This window comes from Colobus angolensis, unplaced genomic scaffold, assembly GCF_000951035.1.
Source record: "Colobus angolensis palliatus isolate OR3802 unplaced genomic scaffold, Cang.pa_1.0 Scaffold3, whole genome shotgun sequence".
NCBI classification, from domain to species: Eukaryota; Metazoa; Chordata; class Mammalia; order Primates; family Cercopithecidae; genus Colobus; species Colobus angolensis.
In genome coordinates, this window is record NW_012116265.1 from 19,298,988 (window position 1) to 19,315,458 (window position 16,471).

The window sequence follows — 16,471 nt, forward strand, 5'->3', positions numbered from 1 at the left end:
AAAAAAAAAAAGAGACAGGGTCTTCCTTTGTCACACAGGGGCTAGAATGCAATGGTGTGGTCACAGCTCACTGTAGCCTTTACCTCCTGGGCTAAAGTGATCCTATTGCCTTAGCCTCCTGAGTAGCTGGGACATAGGCATGAACCAGCTACTACATGAACGCCTGGCTAATTTTTATTTTTTGTAGAGACAGTCTCGCTATGTTGCTCAGGCTGGTCTTGAACTTCTTAAGGGATCCTTAAGGGATTCTCTGGCTTTGGCCTCCCAAAGTGCTGGGATTACAGGTGTGAGCCACTGCACCTAGCCGCTCTTCCTCTTTTTTTTTTTTTTTTTTTTTTGAGACGGAGTCTCGCTCTGTTGCCCAGGCTGGAGTGCAGTGGCGCGATCTCGGCTCACTGCAAGCTCTGCCTCCCGGGTTTACGCCATTCTCCTGCCTCAGCCTCCCGAGTAGCTGGGACTACAGGCGCCTGCCATCTCGCCTGGCTAGTTTTTAGTATTTTTTTAGTAGAGACGGGGTTTCACCGTGTAGACCAGGATGGTCTCGATCTCCTGACCTCGTGATCCACCCGTCTTGGCCTCCCAAAGTGCTGGGATTACAGGCTTGAGCCACCGCGCCCAGCCTCTTCCTCTTGATAATGTTACTTATCCCTAGGAATTGGGAGGAAACCTAGCTTTCTAGGACCCACTGAGCAGATCTTTGTGCCCTGAAGAGCACCTTTAAATGTTAGATTCCATTATCTTTGTTCCAGGAATGGTGGTTCCTTCTAAGACCAAAATTGTGTGCCACTTTTCTACTCTTGTATTGACCTGTGGGCAGCCGCACACTCTTCAAATAGTACCCCGAGATGAGTATGATAATCCCACCAACAATTCCATGTCCTTGAGAGACGAGCACAATTACACCTTGTCCATTCATGAGGTAAGCAGCCTCCCTTCTTTATCTGTGTGCTAGAGAGAGCTGGCTGCTTTCTCTGTCATTCTCACACCTTCTAATTCACTTCCATCTCTATTTCCTTCTCCCTGACTTCTGTGCTGTCTGTATCTTCATCTGACAATACCTGTCTCATTAGTAATTTTGTGATTTAGATTAGATCGTAGATAGGAAAGCTCTTTGTAAAGAGTAAAGTGTCTTGTAAACGAGGAAGATACTATATGTTTTTTTTTTTTTTTTTTGAGACGGAGTCTTGCTCTGTCGCCCAGGCTGGAGTGCAGTGGCCAGATCTCAGCTCACTGCAAGCTCCGCCTCCCGGGTTTACGCCATTCTCCTGCCTCAGCCTCCGGAGTAGCTGGGACTACAGGCGCCTGCCACCTCGCCCGGCTAGTTTTTTGTATTTTTAGTAGAGACGGGGTTTCACCGTGTTAGCCAGGATGGTCTCGATCTCCTGACCTCGTGATCCGCCCGTCTCAGCCTCCCAAAGTGCTGGGATTACAGGCTTGAGCCACCGCGCCCGGCTGATACTATATGTTAAGTGATGCTCTGTTGTCTTCCTATAGCTCGGCCCTCAAGAAGAAGAGAGTACTGGTGTCTCATTTGAGAAGTCAGTGACATCCAACAGGCAGACTTTCCAGGTGTTCTTGCGACTCACCCTGCATTCTCGAGGCTGCTTCCATGCCTGCATTTCATACCAAAATCAGCCAATCAATAATGGCGAATTTGACATTATTGTCCTAAGTGGTAAGTTGAAAGAAAAGTATGATTTAGTGCTGTTCTTCAGCCACTTCTTTGCCTGTCTGCAGTCTTTTGTCTGACCTCACAAACCTTTGATATTTGGGCCATATTTGGCTTGTCCTGTGGACTGAAAGCCTAGTGATAGGTAATTTTTTTCTCCCCTGACTTCTACTCCTTCTTATACTTCAGAGGATGAGAAGAATATCGTCGAACGCAATGTGTCCACTTCAGGTGTGAGCATTTATTTTGAGGCTTATCTTTATAATGCTACCAACTGTAGCAGCACTCCATGGCACCTGCCACCCATGCACGTGACCTCTTCCCAGCGCCGGCCGTCCACTGCTGTTGACGAGGAAGATGAAGACTCGCCCTCTGAGTGCCACACCCCTGAGAAGGTGAAGAAACCGAAGAAGGTGTACTGCTATGTGTCACCAAAGGTTGGAACTTCCATTCTTGACATAAAATCCCCCTGCTTGAACCTGTGTGTAATTGGTATGTGGTAACAGAAAACACAAAGTAACAGTCTGAGAATCAGGGCAAGATTGTTAACTAGTTGTATAGAAAGCTATTTTCAACCGTTAAAAATTTCGTGCCAGCGTAAAAATTACTGTTGGCTTCTTGTGCTGTGTTAAAACAATTTGATCTTTTATTCTGTGATTCATGAAACCACAGTAAATGGATGTCACTATCAGGCAACAGGATTGGAGTAAAGACATTTTGGCAGAGGAAAGAAGGTGAATTTCCCAAGCCCCCGAGCTAAGAAGCACTTTGTGTTAGTTTATCATTCAGTCCTCATAAAAATGAGACTCTGTGCAACATCCCATTACATCTCTTTAATCTCATAACCAAAAATGAGTTATAATTCTGTTCTACTTCAGAACACTTTGCTGTGTACCATTCTTCATTTAAAAATCTAGCCTTAATTTGGACTAGGGGTGATGGTAATGAAGGAAATGGGTAAGTGAATAAATGAAACAAGATTGGCTATGAATTGATAATTGTTGAAGCAGCTGATAGTTTCATTGTACTGCTTTGTCTTCTTTAGTATGTGTTTGAAATTTTCTTTAAACTTTTTTTTTAATCAAGAAAACAGCTGACCTGCATATTCAGATAAAAGGGTTTTTTTAAGATTAAAAAATTATTGCATCATCTTTTCCCCTTTTGTATGAACTTTTTTGTGTGAGGACCTTCCCTTATACCACCAACATATTCCACTCCAGCCCACTCCATCTTCTGTCTCCCTTCCCTGGCAGATCCTTGGCACCATTCAAATAGGGATAAAGCAGTGTATGTGGGTTGCTGGTGTTTGCTGTCCAGTAACTTGGAGGAGGTCATTCTGAGCAGCATGGCTCTGAGCAGCATGGCGCTGAGCAGAAGGAGATTTTGATTGTTTCTAGGTGAAATACTCTGTTCTCATAAAGTGAGGACCTGATCCCAGATATTTAGAAAGACTTGAGTATTACAATTATGAAATATCTCTGTGTGAAACTGCATTGTCAGAGTGATTTTTTGTTTGTTTGTTTATTTGTTTATTTTATTTTTTGAGACAGGGTCTCACTTTGTCACCCATGCTGGAGTGCCATGGTCAAATCTCAGCTCACTGCACCCTCTGCCTCCCGGGTTCAAGCAATTCTTGTGCCTCAGCCTCCCGCGTACTTGGGATTATAGGCATGAGCTACCGCACCCAGCTAATTTTTTTGTATTTTTAGTAGAGAACGAGTTTTGCCATGTTGGCCAGGCTGGTCTTGAACTCCTGGCCTCAAGTGATCTGCCTCCCTCAGCCTCCCAAAGTGCTGGGATTTCAGGTGTGAGCCATTCACACTTGGTCATCAGAGTAATATTTTTAATTTGCCTTTTTAAATAGAGAGTTAATGTATTTATTTGACTTTAGTGCTCACTAAATTATTACTATTTTTGTCCATGGAGAGGAAAGGTTATCAGAAATGTAAATAGGGACTATGATATTTGAATAGGAATACTCAAATAGAGCCTTTTTATCTATCATTCACTTCATTTCCTGTCTCTTGGTCCTCCAGCAATTCTCAGTGAAGGAGTTCTACCTGAAGATCATCCCCTGGCGCCTTTACACCTTCCGAGTGTGTCCAGGAACAAAAGTAAGCTGAACCTTATGTCTGGTTCACGTCAAGCATGCTTCATTTCTGGACTGTCAACCTTTTATTTTTTCTCAGAAGCACTTTCAATGTTTCTGCAAGATCTCACAGTGTACACAGGATTCGTTGCCAAATAAAGCATAATTATCTCCTCACTAAATGGCATGAAGAATATATAAAATCTGGAAGGACACATGCCTACAGAAACAGTTATTAGCAGCAACTCAGAATACTTCAACAGTGATCCTTTGCCTTCAAGACTTAAGTTAATAGAGAAGATGTTTGTAACTGGCCCAAGCTTGGTCTCCCAGTGTGCTGAAGCTAATTCCTTTAGAAGCAGCTCTCTCATATATTAAAATACATTGTTTGTTTGTTTTTAACTTTTCTGGGCTTCAGGAATCTAAACTTTTGCCCAAAGGCTAGAATATGCCATTTTATAAAAATAATTTTCTTCTGATCAGTTTGGAGTAGTCATTTATTGCTGTTTAATGTATCCTTACTATTGCTATTTAATATATCACCATATTACCATTTATTGCTATTTAATATATCACCCTTCCTATATTTTATGTTGGAAGGTCTGTAGTTTTGCCAGTGGTCCTAACTAAAGGCAGTCTCTGTGACTGAAATAATTTAAAATGTTGAAATGTAAATCACTGAAGGGAAAAATAATGAAATGTATTCCTGGTAGGTCCTCATTTGAAGAAAACAAGCCTAACTTCTTCTTATTGGTTGGTACAGAGGGTAGAGCTGTGGAGGATTTTTACTGGGCTTGAGGGTTTTACAGATTAATTTCTTTCTTCTTCTTTACCAGTTTTCATACCTTGGGCCTGACCCTGTCCATAAGCTTCTCACACTGGTGGTGGATGATGGCATTCAACCTCCTGTGGAGCTCAGCTGTAAGGAGAGGAACATTCTAGCTGCCACTTTTATCCGCTCCCTGCATAAAAACATAGGTGAGGTTACACAGGGATTCTATAGGGAGGGTAGTGAGCCCAGCCACATCCATGAGGGTGGAGAGGCAGGACTGCACAGATGGCTTGTAATGAGGCTGTAATGATGGATCTTGCTACTCCCCAGGAGGCTCTGAGACCTTTCAGGACAAGGTGAACTTTTTCCAGCGAGAGCTTCGGCAGGTCCACATGAAAAGACCACATTCCAAAGTCACCCTGAAGGTCAGCAGGCATGCCTTATTGGAATCGGTAGGTGAAATTTCATCTCTGTCAGCAGATGCCAGAGTTTTCCAATTGAACATCTATATTCTGCAGGTTACCTTTTTTTTGTTTTGTTTTTTTTTTTTTTTTTTTGGAGACAGGGTCTCACTCTGTTGCCCAGGCTGGGGTGCAGTGGTGCGATCATGGCTCACTGCAGCCTTGATCTCCCCAGGCTGTGATGCTCCCAACTCAGCCTCCCAAGTAGCTGGGACTATAGGTGTGTGTCACCATGCCTGGCTAATTTTTGTATTTTTTGTAGAGATGGGATTTTGCCATGTTGCTCAGGCTGGTCTCTAACTCCTGGACTCAAGTGATACACCTGCCTCAGCCTCCCAAAGTGTTGGGATTACAGGCATGAGCTACCATGCCTGATCTGGTTATCTTTTTCATGAAACTTACATTTCTCTTTTTTAAGTATATCTGTAAAAGACAAATATACTAAATTCTGAAACCTAAATTTCTCTCTTTACGTATGTCTGTTCTTCTATTTGATCCTACCAAATTTGGGGCAGATTTGTTGGAGGTATGTTATCGAGGGGAGAGGAGTTTACTTACTGGCCTTCAAATCTACTGAATGGGTTCCTGAACAGTCCCATGGAACTCCTATGTAGGGCAGGTGTAAATAGTGATTACAGAAGAAACTTCTTGTTATTGAATCCCTGGAATAGAAGAGCTCTTGTTGAATTAAAAGGAAATGATTTTTGTTGTCACTTTGGTCTGATGGAAAAGGAACACCTGATGTGTGTCTGTCTCCACTGCACAGACACTGGCATAGTTCTTACATTCCCCAGGAATGAGAAGGCTTGGTTCCTGTCCAGAAAGTGTTTGTGATGTTTGGCTCTGGTAGGTGTGACTGGAAACCCCTTTTCTCAGCCATATTCTCCGTGTGGCATGGCTCACTGTCTGAACCTAGCCTTGTGGATAAAGATGTCTAGAGGATAGACCATGCTTTGCTGAAAACCAGGATTCCTTGGTTGTTTTGCTTACGGCTTACTGACTTGAGTCATTTTTTACTTCTTTATGCAAGAATGTTTTCATTACTAAAACAAGGATTGTTTAAAACAAAAGAAAAAGAAAAAAAAAACTTCAACTTTCCAACAAAGTGATGATGTAGAGACAAATCAGATTATTTTTAAAAACTTTAAATTTGAAGTTACGTGCACAAATGTCAGGTAGTATCATTAAAGCTTGTTTATGAGTAACATGTCTCCTTCAGGTAGTCGTAGTTAGTCCAATAGACAATGGCAGTGCTCTTGTGTTGTTTTCTTTAACATCCAGAGGATACTAGCCAGTGTTCTGACAATTCCCTTCCTTTCACTGCTTTTCAGTCTCTGAAAGCCACTCGGAATTTCTCCATCTCAGATTGGAGCAAGAACTTTGAGGTTGTTTTCCAGGATGAAGAAGGTCAGTTTTGAAATTTTATATTCATCTTTTTGAACTCTTCTCCCCACTCCCACCTTCTCTTACTCCCTCTCCACAAAAAAAAAAAAAAAAAAAAACCCTAGGGTTTTTTTTTTTTGGTTTGTTCCTCCCCACCCGCCCCCAGGGAAAGAGAACCATGAGTCCATAGAAGAAGGGTAGTATTTACTGGGCAGGATAGCATGGAGGAGCTTGTGGAACACAGACATACAGGGACTTGGAGGGAGGGTTCTAAGAGCCTGAACCTTGGTTACCTTGAGAGAAATGTCCATTTCCTGGGATCTCCGACCTCTGGCGTTTCCATACTAGGGGGCATTTCCTTAGTGATCAGAATACCATTAATCCTACAAAAAGGGGTGGGATTTCAAAAGGACCACAGTTTAGATGAGTTGCAATGGAGAAACACTAGGGTAGTACAATAGAGGGAATGTGGAGAATATAAAATGATGACTCAATAAACAAAAGTGGTAAGAGGAGGTAGGGCAGAGTCATTTTTTATTTTCATCATGCTTTTCAGCTCTGGACTGGGGAGGGCCTCGCCGGGAATGGTTTGAGCTCATCTGCAAAGTGCTGTTTGATACCACCAATCAGCTCTTCACCCGGTTCAGTGACAACAACCAAGCACTAGTGAGTCGGTGATGGGTGGGTGGAAGACGTGGATTATGTTATCATGGGTAGACTAACCGGGATTTGAAATTATGAAACTGATCTGGGAACCTGAGAACCTGTGTCCTGTTCTTTATTTTGCTACTTAAAATATGAGCTAATCAGATTGTCTTCCTCCTCTTTGCCTTTATTATTTCATCTGTAAGATAAGCAAAAATGCAGACAGCTGAATATTTGACTAAAAAGCATTATAGTACAATGTCTACTCTGCTAGTTATAATAATTAAGCCTCTTTCTCAAAACATATCTGAAGCAAATGATTCCTGTACTAGATCTTTGACTAGACAAAGATGTCAGTAGAGAAGTACACTTTGGCTGAAAGAAGTTCTGGTTTAGGGAAAAGGCATCACATCATCTGCTGAATAACCACAAACTTAATATAAGATTCCTAATTAAGTCCACCTTTGCCCTTTATCTTCCAGTCACTTGGAATTACTCAGTGGTGGCTACCAAAAAACTAACATTTGAATGGGCTCTGATCCTCGGAGTGAAGTTCTTGTTCCTTTGGCATGGGGTTGGGGAAGAAGGGTCTTTCCAAAACTGGGCTTGAAGAAAAATGGCTCAGGGCCTTTCAGTCTCTTTCTTGAACAGGTGCATCCCAACCCTAATCGCCCCGCTCACCTGCGCCTGAAAATGTATGAGTTTGCCGGACGGCTCGTGGGCAAGTGTCTCTATGAGTCCTCTCTAGGAGGAGCCTACAAGCAGTTGGTTCGAGCTCGCTTCACCCGCTCTTTCCTGGCCCAAATCATAGGACTGCGTATGCATTACAAGGTAACGTCTTGGGTGTGCATTTTCTACTAAGGCCCCTGGCCATTATCCCTGAAATCTCTCCTCCTGGGGTTGTAAATAATAATTTTTAAGGTCGAGGGGATAAGTGGTTTTACGCAGTTAAAACTTTCCTTTCAGGGCAAAAGTATTCATGTTCTGTTCTGTGTCTTTCCGCCTCCTCAGTACTTTGAAACAGATGACCCAGAATTCTACAAATCTAAAGTTTGTTTTATCCTCAACAATGACATGAGTGAGATGGAGCTGGTCTTTGCAGAAGAGAAATATAATAAATCAGGTCAATTGGATAAGGTGAGAAGAGGACCAAAGCCTCTGGGGTCCCATGTTCTCCAGTTTCCTATAGAGCAGGACTGTCTAAGATAACTTTCTGCAGTGGTGGAAATGTTCCATATTTGTGTTGTCTATTACATTTGAGTGAAGCAAAAGACACATATCTCCCATCTGTCCCACCGAGTCCTACTTCTAATTGAAAAATAACTGAATGATGATGAAGTGTCACTGTGCAAGCATATTTGGAAGAGATGGCAGTGTCTGTGTCAACATTTGCAGTAGTGATGTAGGTGATTTCTATTTTAACACAATGCCTGTATATTTTTAAACTTTTTGGCTGGGTGCAGTGGCTCATGGCCTGTAATTTCAACACTTTGGGAGGCTGAGACAGGAGGATTGCTTGAGACCAGGAGTTCAAGACCAGCCTGGGCAACTTTGGAAAGACCCTGTCTTTACAAAAACTTGAAAAAATCTAGCTGGCTATGGTGGTGTGTGCCTGTGGTCCTAGCTACTGGGGGAGTGTGGAAGGAAGTGGGCGCTGAAGCTGGAACATCGCTTGAGCCCAGGAGGTTAAGGCTGCAGTGAGCTATGATTGCACCACTGCACTCCAGCCTGGGTGACACAGCAAAACCCTGTCCCAAAATAATAAAACCAGAACTTTTTATTAGAAAACGATGAGCCGGAGATATTTTTGATGCACGTGCTTCTATTTACATTGTGGTGTTAAACAGCATCAAATGATAATGATGAAGCTAAAGTTGCAGTAAATTTAAAGTTAAAAGCAGAATAGGAATGATTGAAAAATTGTGACCATTGTTACCACTATACTGATAATCAAATATCCTTTCTGAAAATTATGGGATTCCCAGCTGTCTGCCTTTGTACACATGGGATTAGACCTGACTTCCTGAGCTGGCATGGTAAGGCAGCTAGAGTCAATAGGACACTGAATTAGGGTCCTCAGACCCAAGGTATTGCTCATTTTAATTGTGTTTAATATGAATACTAAATCTTAATAATTTATTTCTTAGGCTCCTAGATAGAAATGCTTACATTAAAAAAAAAAAAAAAAAGATCCAGGATTGTACATACCAACAGGAAAAACATTTTACATTTTTAGATCCATTGAGAATCCCTGCTGTGGAGTAGCATGCTATTGCTACCATGCTGTTGTCTTAAAAGCTGATCTTATAACTTCATTCACCTGTGGAGACAACCTTGGTCACGCTACACAAATATTCCTGGATGATGGTTTTTGTTTTTGTTTTTTTTTTTTTGAGATGGAGTCTTGCTCTGTCGCCCAGGCTGGAGTGCAGTGGCTGGATCTCAGCTCACTGCAACCTCCGCCTCCCGGGTTCACGCCATTCTCCTGCCTCAGCCTCCCGAGTAGCTGGGACCACAGGCGCCGGCCACCTCGCCCGGCTAATTTTTTGTATTTTTAGTAGAGACGGTGTTTCACCGTGTTAGCCAGGATGGTCTCGATCTCCTGACCTCGTGATCCGCCCGTCTCGGCCTCCCAAAGTGCCAGGATTATAGGCTTGAGCCACCGCGCCCGGCCTGGATGATGGTTTTAAGCTGTGCTTCAGGGCTCTTTCAAAATTCCCTTAGTAGTTTATTGGGGGTTACCAATTCTATTTGAGAGTCATACAGTTTGTTCAGTGTTTTCTTTGCAGATAGGAAAATTAGGGCCAAATAATTGCCCCTAAGGTCTGGAGGGGCAGTTAACCAAAGGTCTGTAGCAAGCTAGCATCAGGGCTGAGATTAGAATCCAAGATCTTCAAGTATCAAACTTGGCTTGTTCTGTTGACTCAGAGATGAAAGAATGTGTGGGAACAATTGTTTCCATCTTGGAATTTCTGAGACATAAAAAGACTCTTTTAATGCTTATCTGACTTTACTCTTAGTTGCTTAGAGAAAAGGTCAGTAGTGGTTTCATTTTGGATCATAGATTAAAACACTGCTAACAAGGAGCCATAATATCCTCTCTTGCATCACTACTACTTGACTGAGTCAGAGAAGACCTTACCCAGACACCCATTTCTGAAATAGTAGCTAGTATACAGCAATAGTGGTAGGAACCATGAAGCTTAGGAACTAAATTAAACCAAGTGTGTTGAAAAGCTGAATGCACGGCAGAAACTTGTGACTGATAGTGATGGAGGTCAGTAATTCTGTGTCTGTAAAACATACAGGCAGATGTCATCTTAAAAATTTCCATCCACAGCTTCTTGTCTGTCTTTTGCCACCTGTTACAGGTTGTAGAACTCATGACAGGTGGAGCTCAAACTCCAGTCACCAATGCGAATAAAATCTTCTATTTAAATTTGCTGGCCCAATATCGGCTGGCCAGTCAAGTGAAAGAAGAGGTGGAACATTTCCTAAAAGGTGGGATCCTGTATGTTCTTTTCTTTGAAGTTAAAACACCTGTATCCATAGTGTGGTTATGTATGACTTTAACTTGCCTACTTTGTTTCAGGCCTGAATGAATTGGTCCCTGAGAACCTTTTGGCTATTTTTGATGAGAATGAGCTTGAGGTAAGTGCTTGCAATTCAGACTCCCATTCTTAACTTGGCATTTTTGTACCTTACAGGAACCAGCTTGGTGTACCTTCTCTTATGAGATGCAGCTGGAAAGCTATTTATGCAAGAGGTGGTTCCACTTTTGTTGCTCCTCCATTCATTGACCCTACTGCAGAGAGAGTAACGAACAAGACGAAGTTCCAGCCCTCATGGGCTACATTCTAATCAAGTAAAGGAAACAAACCAAAAGATGTGATCATATTTCAAAAGCATTAGACTGCAACAATATATAGTATATATTTTTATTTATATAGTATATTTATTCTTATTTCAGATCCTGTAACAACTAAAATAATGGCTCTAAGATGGTAAATACTATTGTATAATTAGCAGAATTGAAGTCCTTATCAGGTGTGGGCAAAGAATAATGAGTCTGTTGTGGCCTGTTGCTCACAGATGAGATGTCTGTACAAGATGGTGTGGTGCAAGTTATTAGTTCTAAATTCCCATAGTTTCTGTGAGGAGTGTCTTTCTGCAAACTTTCTTTAGGGAGGAAGGTTTTCTTTTAAAATGGGGGGAAAAAGTAGTTTTAGGTGGTCTTGCCCGATTCTTTATTAACTGAAGTGGATTTGAGAACAAAAATCAAAATCTGTAATTTTCACGTTTTATATCTTCAGATGTGAAATCCAAACAAAATGAACTCTCCACCGCTCAGCCTAAAGTTTCTGATAAACATGTTACCTAGCACTGTTAGTTTTTGGGCTGAGGAGTAGCTACGGGCAAATTTTGTTTTATTTTGAAGCAAAGCAGTTGTAACCATTTGTAGAAGTGAGTAGAAAGGAAGGACGTGGTCTCTTACAGTTGTTCCACATCCTGCTCTTTGTTCCTCATCAGCTTAGCAAGTTCTCTTTGAAGGAGCCAAGGCTTCTCAGGCTTAGTTTGGGTTTTTCTTGTCTCTTGGTTAGGATGTATTATTCTTTATAGCTATTGGATGAGTACTTGCAGTCTGCTAAGTAACATGCTGGATCCTGAACCAAATTAGGACATCAACAAGATGTTTAGGGCTCTGATGTCATTAATGTTCTCATTTTTTGGCATACTTTTAAATTTATCTGATCAAGTAGAGGCAGAGCCGAAGGGAAGGTAGTAAAAGTTCAATCCACAAAAGAATGCATCCTAAGAAAAAGGAAAGGCCATCCAACAAATTCATGGGACTGGGGATTTTGGTGAAACAGCTTGCCTTTTCTCCTTGTTATTCACAGGTTAAGTTTAGACCAGACTCTCAGGAAACACTTAGTTTTTGTGTGTGTGGTTTTTTTGGCCTTTGTTTCAATTAAAAATAATCCATAGCAGCAGTTCTTAATTAGGGTGTTCATCAGAAATACCTCGCCTGTAATCCCAGCTACTCAGAAGGATGAGGCAGGAGAATCCCTCGAACATGCAAGGTGGAGAGGTGGAGGTTGCAGTGAGCCGAGACAGAGTGAGACTCTGTCTCAAAAAAAAAAAAAAAAAAAAAAAAAAGGAAGAAAGAAATACCTGGGCAATTTTTTTTCTTCCTGCATAAGCTCATAACCTGTTCCAAGAGATTCAGATTTAGAGGTCCAAGGTAGGGCCACCAACACTTGTACAAATATGTATTTTAAAAGCCATGTGATTCTTTTTTTTACCCACTGGTTAGCAACTATTGCCCTATTGTATGTAACTGATTTTCCTAAAGCAGTATTCTGGCATTATGATCTCACCTTCAGTCTTTTTCCTAGTAATGTTTTCTTTATTCTACATTTTGCCTGTTAACTTAGGTAATTTTGACCTTATATTGGGTCTTTGTCTCTCTGTCATAGTAACACCTTACCATCTTTTTCCAGCTTCTGATGTGTGGGACTGGAGACATCAGTGTGTCTGACTTCAAAGCTCATGCAGTAGTTGTTGGTGGCTCATGGCATTTCAGAGAAAAGGTAAATGGACCAAACTTCTTCAGTTGGATTTGTGCCATATTATAAGGAAAAAGTTTCAGAAGGAAAAAGTAAAGGAGGCCGGGTGCAGTGGCTCATGCCTGTAATCCCAGCACTTTGGGAGGCTGAGGCAGGCGGATCACAAGGCCAGGAGTTTGAGACCAGCCAGCCAGCATGGTGAAAGCCCAACTCTACTAAAAATATTAAAAAATAAAATAAAATAAAATAAATTAGCTGGGCATGGTGGCACATGCCTGTAGTCCCAGCTACTTGGGATGCTGAGGCAGGAGAATCGTTTGAACCCAGGAGGTGGAGTGAGCTGAGATCACGCCACTGCATTGCAGCCTGGGCAGCAGAGTGAGACTCTGTCTCAAAAGAAAAAGAAAAAAGAAAAAAAAGTAGAGGAGTCAAAGCAGTTGACATGTTTTCTGGGGAAAAGAAAATGATATATGGGGAAAGACAGGTGATTGTCCAGGCAGAAGGGAGCCCTGATCCCTAGGGGCTATCATGCTGACTGCCACAGGAGTAGTAAATTGGAGATGGCAAAGGAAGAGAACCAATAGTCGTGACTACCCTCCTAATGGTGTGACAATGTAAATTCTTGAAGTGCTTGTCAAACTGTTCCTATCCTGTGTCCTCGTAGAATGGTAACTGGGGCACAGCCCCACTCCAGTGTATCTTGTTCCTTCCCACAGGGATCTAATCCTAGGCTGTTTACCATGTGTGATCCCAGCCTTGTGCTCTCCCTGCCAGGTCATGAGGTGGTTTTGGACTGTGGTTTCCAGTCTGACCCAGGAGGAGCTGGCTCGGCTACTTCAGTTCACAACAGGCTCCTCTCAGCTACCACCTGGAGGCTTTGCCGCCCTCTGTCCCTCATTTCAGATTATTGCCGCTCCGACCCATAGCACGCTGCCTACTGCACACACATGGTAGGTATCTGCCTGTCTGATGCATGTCCAGTGTTTGGTGGTATGAGTTAATCACTTCTCCCTTGCCCTTCCAGTTTTAACCAGCTGTGCCTCCCTACATATGACTCCTATGAAGAGGTGCACAGGATGCTGCAGCTGGCCATCAGCGAGGGTTGCGAGGGCTTTGGCATGCTCTGACCACTCTCCTGTCATCCACTTGGCTCCCATGCTCTCTGGAGCTTCTGGGCGCAAGTTACAGACATCATAACCACTGATCCTAACACACATAACCATCAGCCAGAAGATGCCGCATGCTCCCCTGTGTCTGGAGGATTGTGTCACCTACAAGCCTTGTCTTTACCTCACCTGCTCCCTGCCCATATCTACCACAGGCCACTTTGGCATGGTATGTAAGCTGAGTTCTTCATTCTGTCATGAGAAGAGGACCATGCTGCTGTCATTTATTTGGTCCTTTGAAGATCTCAGTAGCTGAGGGAGGTGGCACATGGGGCTCTGCCCTGTTGGGAAACTAGTGTGGAGACCCTTAAATCCACACTGCTCCAAAACTCCCTCTGCTGATACTCCTTGGAGACACCCTCTTTGGCCCTCACTACTTGACCAGATTGGTACTTGGGTCCTTCTCATGGGTGGGGTGATTGCCTCTTCTCATCAGGAGCCAGGAGAGAGGGACAGATAGGAGGTGGCCCATAGGAGCAGTCCCTCTGCACAATGGTAGGCATAGGCCATGGCACTGGACTGCCTCTAATGAGGACTGATAAAAAGAATCTTTTTTTGTGGTGTCAGAACTGGAAAAAGCACTTTCCCTTCGGGCATTTCTGGAAACGATTATTAATCCACAAAGAAGAACTCTCCAAGCTTTTTCTTGAATTGTAGCCAGTGAGAAAAGCAGATAGACTGAAGAATATGAAGGATAGCTGAGCTGTAGCCTCCAGAGTGGGGCATGCCTAGGCGTGTGGCTGGCTTGGAGACTACTGATGCTTTTCCCTGAGTTGGTTATTGGCACTGAAGTATGGCCAGCTTGGGCCACTGACTTCCCCATTATGTAGTCTGCTAAAAGCTGGGGATTCTTTAGCGTTCTACTGAAGAAAATTTTGTGGCAAAAGATTAGAACAGTAAGAATAGTATGCCAGCAATCCCTGATTCTCTGTCTGCTTGGTGTTCTCTGGCAGCACTAAGACAAAGGACCAGGGACTAGGGGTTTACATGCTTATCACAGGTCCTTGGGGTCAGGACACTAGGGACGAACATGGAGGTGATATGTTACACAGTAAACACCTGCCAGCCCCTATAGTCCCCTTTGCTCCATCAGTTACCAGGAAGGAGAACTAAGGAGGAAGGAAGCTTATTAGGTTCACTGTTGAATGATGATTGAAGAGTACCTGCTGCTGTCTCTTGGAAGATGACAACATCCTTTTTCATTACTGTTTGATTGAGAACAATTTCAAGATTCAAAATCTCATTGACTTCCCAAATTTGTGTTTTTAAGAAGGCTTTGCTGCAAGCTACCATTCCCAATGGGGCAGTCAACTCTGAGAATATTACAAGCCATCCTTATTGCCAAAACCAGCAAGTACACAGTGTCCTGAGACAAGGCAGGACTTTGGCAATGCCTTGGCCTCCTGGAAGCATGTCTGAGCCCTCCTGTTCCCAGGGATCATGAGGAACAAGCCCTCCTGAGCTGCTACAGTTCCTGCCTGACCTCACTCTTTCGCAGTCATCATTTGTCCTTTCTTGGCACATGGGTGCTGACCTCACTCATCCTTGGCGTCCGGGATCCAGCATCAGGGTCTCTGTACCCCAGGATCCTCCATGCCACATGGTCACTGCTCTCCTCAGGGACCAGGACAAGGTGCTGCTGCTTGCCCAAATGTTTTCCCATGGGATATGTACAGGAAGGTTTATCATCACCCTGGGAAACATGATGCTGCCCCTTGGGCCCAGAAAGGGGTTTCCAGCTAGGGGCACGTGGACTGGTTCTGCTGTTTTTGGCAGTCGCTTTTCTGAATTCTCCCCTCCGGCAGCCTTCCAGAGACTGATCCTGGAGACTGAGTTGATTGTCTTGGCTAGATCTGTCATTTTAAGCTCTAGTCATAGCACTTTTTCAGAGCATCTTAGGCACCATTGCAACCCAACCAGGGCAGCTGCATCCCTGTGGTGGTCCTTAGGCACCAGTCTTTGTTAAACAAAACCCTTTGGTACTGTTGTGGTTTTCTATTCTTCCAGTTTACTCTCTCTGGCCTAACTCTGTTCAAAAGTATCTTTGCTCTCATGGGCCTTTTCTTTTACCGTTTTTTTTGTTTTGTTTTGTTTTTTGTTTTTTTCTAATCCTGCTTTCATACTAGCCAGTGTGGGGAAAAGGTACAATATGTCAAAGAGATGAGAGTGTGTTATTTCTTGGGCAATTTTCTATTAGTGTTTCTTATTTTGGACAGTTATTTTATTTATGTCCTTGTGACCCAGGTACTTGGGGGGCCAGCTACCCTTCTGGCCTTTTAGCGTCTTTGAAGGAGACCAGACATGAGTGAATACCTAGGAGAGTGTCAGCATGTTTCTGGAAAACTGGCAGAGACCAAGCCCCGCTGCAGATTGCTCAGGCCAGGTGAAAGGGCCAGGCAGTTGCAGCTGACGATGTAAATATTTTGTACAGTAAATAAATAAATGTTTAAAAGAACTAAGGAGTGAGTGGCTGCTTTAAATGGAGATTCATGGCTTGACTGGAAGGTGGGGAAGGAAAAGATTTGGAAATGATTTTGCATTTCCCCAGTAATTCCTCCTGAAGTAGTCGGCTCGGGGTAGAGTGTACACCTGAAGCCCAGGCCTGCCCCACTCTTGCCCTTTCACCATTCCCTGATTGCTGTCCATGGTGCCAGGCAGGGCCACTGTCTCAGCCATGGGGAGACGAGGACAAGTGTTTATGCTCAGCTTCTGAAGAAGG

At 43.2% G+C, this 16,471-nt stretch overlaps 1 protein-coding gene across 2 annotated transcripts in view; it reads left to right on the forward strand.

The window, feature by feature from the left end:
* Positions 1-16,207, forward strand: part of AREL1 (apoptosis resistant E3 ubiquitin protein ligase 1) — a 49,669-nt gene extending 33,462 nt beyond the window's left edge. For both annotated transcript variants that reach the window (XM_011949562.1, XM_011949563.1), the window contains 15 exons: positions 750-919; positions 1,495-1,675; positions 1,859-2,106; positions 3,706-3,783; positions 4,595-4,736; positions 4,861-4,982; positions 6,323-6,398; positions 6,931-7,040; positions 7,671-7,850; positions 8,031-8,156; positions 10,391-10,520; positions 10,612-10,670; positions 12,521-12,610; positions 13,361-13,536; positions 13,611-16,207. In XM_011949562.1, coding sequence (XP_011804952.1) covers positions 750-919; positions 1,495-1,675; positions 1,859-2,106; positions 3,706-3,783; positions 4,595-4,736; positions 4,861-4,982; positions 6,323-6,398; positions 6,931-7,040; positions 7,671-7,850; positions 8,031-8,156; positions 10,391-10,520; positions 10,612-10,670; positions 12,521-12,610; positions 13,361-13,536; positions 13,611-13,713 — 1,991 coding nt within the window. In that variant the 3' untranslated portion in view covers positions 13,714-16,207. The remainder of the gene's footprint in view (positions 1-749; positions 920-1,494; positions 1,676-1,858; positions 2,107-3,705; positions 3,784-4,594; positions 4,737-4,860; positions 4,983-6,322; positions 6,399-6,930; positions 7,041-7,670; positions 7,851-8,030; positions 8,157-10,390; positions 10,521-10,611; positions 10,671-12,520; positions 12,611-13,360; positions 13,537-13,610) is intronic.
* The last annotated feature ends 264 nt before the right edge of the window (positions 16,208-16,471 follow it).